At 44.2% G+C, this 9,767-nt stretch overlaps 1 protein-coding gene across 3 annotated transcripts; it reads right to left on the minus strand.

The window, feature by feature from the left end:
* Nucleotides 1-481: 481 nt before the first annotated feature.
* LOC114770330 (uncharacterized) lies at nucleotides 482-9,336 on the minus strand. 3 transcript variants are annotated; one of them, XM_028964158.1, is made up of 12 exons: nucleotides 9,115-9,336; nucleotides 8,947-9,015; nucleotides 5,691-5,715; nucleotides 3,630-3,716; nucleotides 3,379-3,527; nucleotides 3,151-3,267; nucleotides 3,025-3,046; nucleotides 1,920-2,940; nucleotides 1,641-1,704; nucleotides 1,453-1,554; nucleotides 974-1,358; nucleotides 482-868 (listed from the first exon to the last, which is right to left on the minus strand). In XM_028964158.1, exons 1-12 carry the CDS (start codon nucleotides 9,169-9,171, stop codon nucleotides 618-620), a joined length of 2,349 nt encoding a protein of 782 aa, XP_028819991.1. In that variant the 5' UTR covers nucleotides 9,172-9,336; the 3' UTR covers nucleotides 482-617. The 3 variants fall into 3 exon arrangements, with proteins under 3 accessions (XP_028819991.1, XP_028819993.1, XP_028819992.1); XM_028964160.1 differs by lacking the exon at nucleotides 5,691-5,715 and having other exon boundaries at nucleotides 9,115-9,168; XM_028964159.1 differs by lacking the exons at nucleotides 8,947-9,015; nucleotides 9,115-9,336 and adding an exon at nucleotides 7,057-8,184.
* Between the last annotated feature and the right edge of the window lie 431 nt (nucleotides 9,337-9,767).

The following is a 9,767-nucleotide window of genomic DNA, read 5'->3' on the forward strand; positions in this document are numbered from 1 at the left end:
AATAAGAGTTCCAGTCGATGGTCCGACTGCTCTTGCGTCAAACTAAGGGCAAATCTTCTAAATACACTGTCCAATATCCACAAATCGAGGCAGAATTATTGTTCTAAGTTTGCTCTTTAGATGTGCACAAAGTAAGTATAGAGATCTAGGACCAGAAAAAGAGTGCAGCAACCACTCATGCCAAGTTGGTTTGGGCCTGGCCAGTGTTTGAAGCAACCCCCCTCTCCAATCCTGTCTGTGTAAAATCTCTTTGATATCAAATAAATGTATTGTTCGGATTAAGCCCAAGGTACCTGTAGCTCTGCGGAGTTCTAGAAAGCGCTCCATTTATTGGCGCAATTACTAAGATTTCAATGTTTACACATGGTTTGAAATCAAACTGCATGGGACTAAGCTCAGAAAAACTTGTGATGAATACAATGCTCAACTCAACATTGACATGAGATTCGCAAGAAAGATTAAGTGATAAAATACGCTGGTATATCATCATCAGAACCTTTTATTGTTTTGATCAACATTTGTTGTTACAGTAGAAGATAAAAACATTAACAGAAAATACAATATCTCTTCAGGTTTAAAAGAAAAAACAAAAATAAAACAAAAGAATGCCATAGGGTTTATGGCCAGCTACGATCATCTTTACGCGAGACTAGCTGCAGTAGTGTGGAGGCAATTTTATCAAGACTGTGCGAGCTTCTCCTGCCCTCTTCTTCCCAGCGGGGTGGGGGCGAGGCACAGCGGTCACGGGTGTTACGGCGCTCGTGAGGTTGGTAGGCATAGTCATGGGATCCCTGTGAGCTTTCGCTATACCACCGTGAGTCTTCACACCGAGGAGATCGAGTTACTGAAGAACCGTGGATGTAGTCATCTGAACGGTACGGGAAGGGGAATAAAACGAAAAGACAAAGAGAACAAGAATTTAGAACCAACACAAAATTAAGAGAAAGAAACCTCCTCACTAAACTAAAAGCACCTCTGTATGACTGCCTCGGTTCTTCGTTTTGTTGGTCTGAGGCCCAACGGCACTCTTGGTACCGTTCAGGGGACCTTGATGGACTCCTGCGGGAGTCCCACTTCCTCTGGCGAGGTTCTGCATTGAAGCGTTCCTGAGAAGATCTGGAACGGCTGTCATAGCGGTCTGAGCTCAACATTCCTGTTGCACGGTGAGTGTAACGGTCTGGATGGTCCGGGTAATTCCTCAGCTGTGCAGATTCTGCGGACGCCTGAGGGGAAGGGGTCTGGTTGTAATGACCTAGCCCTCTCCTTTCAGCCTTATTTGCTTGGAAGTCTTTCAGCAGATCGCAGAGCTTCTGTTTGAGGTAGTTAGCCTCCTCCATGTTCTCGATTGTGATGTCCTGCTGCAGAAACACAATGCAGTGTTATTCCACTGGCTTTCAGAGCAAGGATGATCATATGCACAAAGGATATGTTCTTTACTGATCTCTGTTTTACCAGTGTGTCCAGGACATTGCTGGGGACTGGATAGGTCACCTCTCTTTGAAAGCTGGTCTCTGCCTTCATGGGCTCTATTTGAAAGTTGGACTTCTGTGAAATCTACAGGACGAATTCTCATTAAAACGCGGACGTCAAGCCTACATAACACATCTCTAACAGTTCATGGAAGATAAAGCTGTATTCACCAGAGCCTTTAGAACCTGGTTGTGCTTTCGCTCAATCCTCTCGCTGACAAACTGATGAACTTGCCTGGAGGAAGACATGAGCCATAATGGAAACACAGCATTCAAAATTAAATCTTCAGTCCCAACCAAGTACTGACTGTATGAATTATTGATAATTATTGATAATAATAATAATAATAATAATAAAAAAATATTATTATTATGATAATAATAATGTATTATTGGCATCAGAGGTAAGACTGTTCATCTGTGTAATATAAATGGAAGCACCATTCTTACATTTTTTGTAGAAACATCTTCTCTGTCTCTGTGGCGTCCGTAAACCTGCTCTTTCTCTTCCTCTTCTTGGGCTCCAGCTCTTCTCCAATGCCTTGCAGTCGGGATGGACCAGGTCTCCTCACCGGCTCGTCCATAAGTGACCTCAGTGGAGGATCTCTGGCCTTTCCCCATTCTCTCTCCAGCCTCGGTCCAAAGTTACTGACTGACTGCTCTTCCTCATTCTCAAATGGTGAGTATTTTCTCCAGCCATCGTCATCATAGTGCCGATCTGCTTCTTTATCATACTGCGGCTCAGGGTCATGACCGGTCGCGTAACCACCTGACTTTTCAGTTGGGTACCAAGGTCCTGGCTCCTCCAAGGATTTCCTCCTGTAGGAGGCTTCTTCAGAATAGTCCCGTCGCCTTGAATTGCCATCTGATGAATAGCCACGTCTGTGAGGCTCACGAACTTGGTAGTCTTCTGAGGTGATGTCAGAAAATCCATGACCCATGGACCGGTCATCTTGGGATCCATGGTCATATCCCATAGGGTCATCATCAACACTATAGTCATGCCCCTGCTCTTGAGGGTCATCATCCGAAAAGCTCTGATGCTGCCTAAGTGGCTCATTGTTCAGGTAGTCGTGTACTGGCCTCTGAGGGTCTTCTTCCAGGTACCTGCCCTTTGACCCAAAACGGTCACCTTCCAGGTAGCTGGGTCCCTGTTCCCGAGGCCTATATTTGAAGTAATCCCGAGACTGCCCCAAAGGGTCAATGTCTGAGAAACCCCGCCCTAAAGAGTCTTTGTCCAAAGACTGCCTATGACGGTCACTTTCTTGATAATCACGACCCTGATAAGAATCAAAATTATGACTATCACGGTCATGAACGTAGTGCTGGCCAGGATATGAAGCCTTTTGAACACGCCCTTGCTTGTTCAGAGGCTCCCAGGGATTATCTTTGTCTGCGAGCGACGTCCTCGTCACTGGTCTCTTCAAGGCCCTGGACTGAGCTCTGCCAAGCAGGGGTGCTTTCTTAAAGCCTAAAACGGAAGACATGGGCATGCAGGTGTAACGTCAAAAGGCCAAGGAATCCCTATTCATAATGAATTTCTTAACTATCCTACCTGACTCTGGCTTGGGTAATTCCTAAAGAACAAAAAAATCAAAACAAACAAAAGGTAACATAACTACAATTTGATCACGTGTCAGGAGTAATAATTCAAGTATAGGTGTGTTTCTATTCAGTGTACCAATGGTAATCCTCGACCTTGTTGTCTCTCCACCACCTCAGCTTTGGCCCTCACAATCTTGCCTTGCTGATTGATATTATACTTATTCCAGGTCACCAAGTCTGGCCGCTTCAGCTCCTAAAAAGCAGAGCAAGGGTCAGGGCTCAGTAATGGCCAGCAAATTGAACAGGTCCACTGTTCGAAACGTTCAAAAACACAGGAAATTTTTAATGAAGACACCAAGCTCACCAGAAATTTTTGACGATGTTTCCGACCCACTACGTGGCATGCCATTGCAGGCATGTTGGTCTCCAAATTGCACAGCTTGCATTTGTACTGCAGCTGGATGTTACCCTCGCCAGAGTTTAGTGGCTCGATCTCCTCCACATAATCCAAACCTAAAAATTTGTAATCAGTGTTACAGCAGAACTTTCCAGCTAAGATGGACCATGGAACACAATTGAAATTACTTTTAAAACAGGACTTCATTGCGACTTTACCAATAATAGGCTCGTTGAGGTTTAGGTAATCCAAGTACTCCAGAAAGTTTTTCCAGTCCGGTAATTCAGATGTCCTACTGGCCCTTCCTGTCAAATTCAAACAGCTAAAGTTAATCCGACTGTCTACTTTCAACGGTCATGCAAGATATGCAATAATCAGTAATCAGAAATGCTCCTTAGGATCACACAGTCTGAATAATATGGCTCTAAGACAAATGCTGGATTGTGTCTACGTAAGTGCATACAGTTTATTGATATTGGGTCAGTTTCCTTTTAAGACTTAACTTCAAAGTTTTCCACTCTAAAACACCTTTAGCCTTGGACCAGGCTTAAATACATGATACTGACCCATAAAGGGTCAATCATTAGATCATAACTCGTGAAAGTCCAACCAAAAAAAAGTGACACCTGAAGTCTGATTATGAAAAACTGTCTTCCACATGTCAGAAGGCGTTCTTGGGCACAAAAATGGTGTTTCCAGAATGGACTAGTAATGGTCTTGGGTTACTGGCCACTGGCAACAAACGTCCACTTTCTTCTTTGATGGAAAAGCATTTGACTGGGTGAGCAAGCAGTCACAGGCTTTCCCTAGTCCCTCCTTTCCCCAGATACAACATCCAGGCAAGCGGTTCTGGAGCAGCATCAAATGTACTGGAGCTCAGTCAACACAAGTTGTGTGTGTGAAGGGCCCAATCAATGCACGTTTGATGTCAACATCCCAGGTGACTTGTGGTTCATGACCCTCCAGGCCATGAAAGAACTCAGCCTTGTGTGGTCGTTTTTCCACTACGTGGTAGTCTTATTTCTCCTGCAACAATGACGTTCCTTCATCATTTTTGAATCCACACCCACGACCCTCAATCCATGCTGTCTCACGTCTCTGGTCAACCCAGACGATGACCAGAAGTCACAGATGTAAAAGTATATCAAACAGGAAGTTCATTTGATATACCTTCCACAAGATGGAACCAAAAACATTTAAAAAATGGCCACCTCCATGGTAAAAAAATTTCACCGCCAAGACAAAGGATAATTATGAGTGCTTTCCACCAACCCGAATTAAGCGATAGAGCCAAATTCAGAATTGGTTCACCTTGCAAGAAGCAGTTTTCAGTCGGCTTCACCATACTCCCCTTTGCCCCAAGCACAATTTGAAGAAAATATTGCTGTCAACTTGCTGTAGACTGAAGAGCAGCAGCATGTCATCTTAACTCTCAAACCAGTTTTCCTGGTCCAGAGCTGGATTTTAGGCTAAGAACTTCTTTGAGCGTAGACACCGGTTCCGAACTGGCATGAGGAGCTTTTGTGCCTGGTCTGGCTTGGCTGAAACAAATGCACAATCGGTGTTCCACTTCCATAATGTATAAAATCACATCTTCTCATTAGACTCATACAGTCTTCTGTGGAAATCCCTCACGTGGTAGGATTTGCAAATTCACATAAGACATTGTCTTGTTCACCTTCAATCTTTCATTTTCGGCTTTAAAAAAAGCTTTAATGAGACTTTGGGAGAATAATCAAAACAAAGACATGGCACCACAGCCAGTGAAGGCAGTGTGATCCTTAGGAATCCTGGTCCTGCATTCATGTGAATGTTCCTGGGACATGTAGTACTACCCAACCAATGCTGCAGACAACGTGAATTGGTGATGGTAGCACCCTCTATCAGCAGCATAATGTGCCCGGTCACACTGCCGTGGTTTGAGGGACAAGTTGAAGGAGTTAACTTGGCCACCAAATTCTCCAAATCGCAATCCAATTGAGAATCTGTTGAACATGTTGGAAAACAATTCCAATCCATGGAGGCAACACCTCCCAACTTACAGAATTTAAAGGATCTGCTATTGACAGATTGGTATCACATACCACAGCAGATTCCTTTAGAGTTCTAGCAGAGCCCATGCCCCAATGGGCCAGGGCTCTTTTGGTAGAAAAAGAGGACCTAATCAGTTTTAGAAGGTTGGTCATAATTATGGCCAACTGTACGGGCAATGAACGTACCAATGACAAAACCAAAAAAGATGATTTAGAAGGCATTTTGACTAAATATTATTTACTTACCCAAAGTCACCATGGTATTTTCTCTCTTTTTTGTGGAAGGAACAGAATATGGAAAAATAAGAATGAGTCATTTGATGCACCATTTACATACACACACCCACATCCCTTACCCTCCCACATATGTAAAACATGTACATTGCAATAAAATGTAATGCAATAAAGCCAAAGAAAGGTGAGTGCATTAGTTCTCCCTCTTCATTACCAGAATGGAGAAGTGCCTGCAAAATAAGGAAACCTGACGAATACTTAAAGCATCAGGGCAAAATGATCCCATGTGAATTGGGTCCACAAACTCTCTGGTCCATCTTGGTCTGTAGGTAGAGGGTCAAGTCCTCACTGAGGTCAGGATCCTTTTGGAAAAATGAAAATCCAGGTGTGCAAAGGACAGTTCTTCACTCTAGTATACTCCTGCCGAGGCATCTTCACAGCACAGGTAGACATGACCTAGCTGTGCTGTGGCGTGTGGGTCTCAGCAGAGGACAGCTCTGGTGGCATCTGTGTTCTGCTCCAGCTATGGCACCAATGAAGCCACAGTGTCAACTCAGTTAATGTCAGGGTTGCTGTGGGAAGATGCATGCGCAGGCATGCTAGCTTGGTGTTGGTGGGCATTGGTGGCTCCCTGGGCCGATAGGGAGGCAGAGAGGCCACAGTGGGGAGAACATAAAAGGGCAAAAAGACGGCACTGAAATCAGAAAGAATCGGAACTGTGAATCAGTTCATCTGAGGGGTCGTGCAGCAGAGTAAACTAAGTTCAGGCAGCAAAACAAAGTTCTCTTCTCGGTTCTTCGTCGCAGCCCGACAAGCTTAAGGGCACTGTGGGCGGGGCAAGAGAATCTGGCTGCAGCCACTGTGAGGTGTGGCGCTCCACAGTAGATGGAAACATGACAGTTGATTGAGGTCCTTGTGTGATAGACAAACATGCCCACCAACCAGATGTGTCCCATTTTAAAGCCATGCTCACTTAGCATGGAGGCTTGCTCTCAACTTGTGGTATTGTAGTTGTTATCGCGCAGTCCATAGGGGTTGTTATATATCGATACAGCAATATCACATTTTACGTGGTGATATTGTATCGCATATAATAATTTTTTTTTTTTATAAAAAGTCCACCGGGTGGTGCTGTCGAGCAGGTTTAGTGGGCTCAACATCCACTCCTGTAGATGGCGCTGTACATGACAGACCAATCACAGCATCTTGTATTTCAGCTCAGTTTTTAATCTTTTTTATAGAATATTACAATAGATCATATCGTGACCCGTGTATCGTGATATCCTTGTTAATTCACCCCTGGCAGTTCATATTTCAATGTACAGTTATGCTACAGTTTTTAACACACATAATATAATGAACACTGAACAGGTCTTACCAAGAAAAAAATAAAAAAAATTTTCTTAAAACCGCTCAGCCCTAGTGGTGGTGAATCAAGGGAACCCATGATGACCACAAATCTGTTGGCGCTAGAGTCGTAGAAAACCTGTGTGATTCCACAACAGTCAAAGCCACAGCATGAAGCTGGGGACAGTTACTGCAGGGACAGTCCACAGACACCAATGGTCTGAAGAAACAACAAAAACTACATGAGTGAATCAGTAAGAGGAATCAAAGAAGCAGAGGCTTCTGGATATGGTCCACATCAATCAGCAAAAACACCTCACAAATAAAAATACGACTGTAGACTCCTGTACTTCAGAGTTTACAGGCTTTATTAGAAATTCCCATGGTACAAGGCGAGAACTTGTCAAAAATGAAGGAGTGCTGAAGGAGTACAGATGATAATCACGTTTCCTTCATTTTTGCTGGTAGGCAAGGTGGATCAGAAAGGAAGCTCCTAAACAAATGTTGTGTAATCTATTTTCTATTAACATAAAATATGATATAGAGCAGTTATGTTCCATTACAATGAGTTTAACAGATGCTTTTTTCAAAAATTAGGCAAAAGTGAAGCGAAAGACAAGTGATTTTAATCTTGTTACACTACAGCCCAGCACACAGTGACTCAACGAAACAGGTCCTCTGCATTTAACCCATTACCCCCTTCAGTCACCCGGGGAGCAGTGTGTGGGGACGGTGCTTTGATCAAGGGGACCACAGTGGCAACTTTGTGGTCCAGGATTTCAACCTTCCGATTACGGGTCCGCTTCCTTACCCGCTAGACACCGCTGCCCACATAACATAAATATGAACTTTTAAGACTGTATTCAGGAACTCTAGCAGTCAATGGTCTGAATGTCCCTACTCTGCTGCATTATGGAGACAAAGATGGAGCCATTTGGAAGGATATTTAGTATTTATTGCATCAGGAGAAAGTGAAGTATGGTTGATTAATCTGCTTTTAACTTTTTTACTGCTTTGTGCACTATTGTCAATGAGCATCTCAAGTGGCTTTTGATGACTGATAAGTTAAAGTGAAGTGATTGTCACATGTGATACACAGCACAAGGTGCACACAGTGAAATTTGTCCTCTGCATTTAACCCATCACCCTGAGTGAACAGTGGGCAGCCATGACAGGCGCCCAGGGAGCAGTGTGTGGGGACAGTGCTTTGCTCAGCGGATCGGAATTTGAACAGACAACCTTCTGATTACGGGGCCGCTTCCTTAACCACTAGGCCACCACTGCCCCAGTGGTGAAAGTGTTCAGCATAAACCTTTAGGGAAACAGTCCCCGTTGTCCAACTTAAGATGGTGGAGAAAAGACAAGTGTGAAATGATGGAATCACAGCCAGTGGTACAGGTGACATGGGTGGTTGCTCAGGGTGGCATCACAAGCATATGTAATTTTTGCAAGTGCACTCATGCTGCCCTGACATTGTGGGTACCAATCGGCTATCTATTCCTCATTTGTGGGAAGTAAGCACCTCATTTTGCAAGGTGTGCCTGCTACTTCAGCAAGCTGGTTAGAGCGGCACCTAATAACCAGCTCACAAAGTAAAACGCAATCCTGAAGTTTGCTCCTTATTCTAATTGTCAGTTCCACCTTAAATACTGCTCAGCAGGCTGCAATACTCCTATTGAAAGTGAAGTGATTGTGGAAGTATTGCGCCTGCTGTGAGGCTTACAGCCAGGAAATCTGCTTCAGAAATAAAGAACATTTTACATCTGATAAATGCTGCAAATGTAAATGAGACCATTACCACTTTCACGTTATAAATCAATCGTCATTTGTGTTTTAGGAGTATCACAAGTTGACCCATTGCCATAGCTTTTCTGTTGAATTATGAAGAACATTAATGCGGACGGACGGACGGACTACTCACCCGTACGTGCTGAAGAGTGGTGAGGTGGATTCTGTACTGGGTGTCACCCCGGATATTTTTATTGCAAAGCTGGTAATAACAACAATAATAATATTAATAATAATAATAATAATACAGCCCAGGGCGGACGTCTCCATTTCTCCATGTCGGTTTTTACCGAACGCTCACCTCGCATTTGATGAAGTCCTCGGCCTCGTCGTCGTACTCCGTCAGCAGCTCCGCCATCTCCCCGGGACGCGAGGAGCCGACTCCCGGACGCTGGGGCCGAAAACCAATCGCACAAAAACCAGTACCGGCGAAGCCACGGGCGCGCAGCGGCGTGCGCCTTGGAACGAGCTGTTATAACGCACCAAATGAGACCGCGGGACCCCCCAATCCGGATGCTTCCGGTTGGTGTCTGCGCGGGAAACCGGCGTGCGCCACCTGCCGTCGGGGAGTCGCAGTGCGGGCGCTGCTACCCAGCGGTCGTGTGGAGGTTTTAACGACCTGTGGATGAGCGGGACGGAAAAAAAAAAATTTTAAGAGAAGCTTAAACGGAGCACACGTTTAGATCCCAGTGTGTATATCCCAGTCTTGCAGTATATTATTAAGGTAATATCTATAAACGTTTGAAAAGTTCGAATATTAACATAATGTCCTGCAATTTTTTCCCCCAACAACATGAATTACAAAATAATATACAAAAGTACAAACTCTCGCGGAGGATATAAAACTATCGACAAAGAGTTCTAGGGGACAAACTATCTAAAAAGTAAATACGAGCATAAATGTAACTTAAAACAGTATGGTTTCAGTAATCTGATGTGAGATAATTTTAGCAC

Source organism: Denticeps clupeoides, chromosome 20, assembly GCF_900700375.1.
Source record: "Denticeps clupeoides chromosome 20, fDenClu1.1, whole genome shotgun sequence".
NCBI lineage: Eukaryota > Metazoa > Chordata > Actinopteri > Clupeiformes > Denticipitidae > Denticeps > Denticeps clupeoides.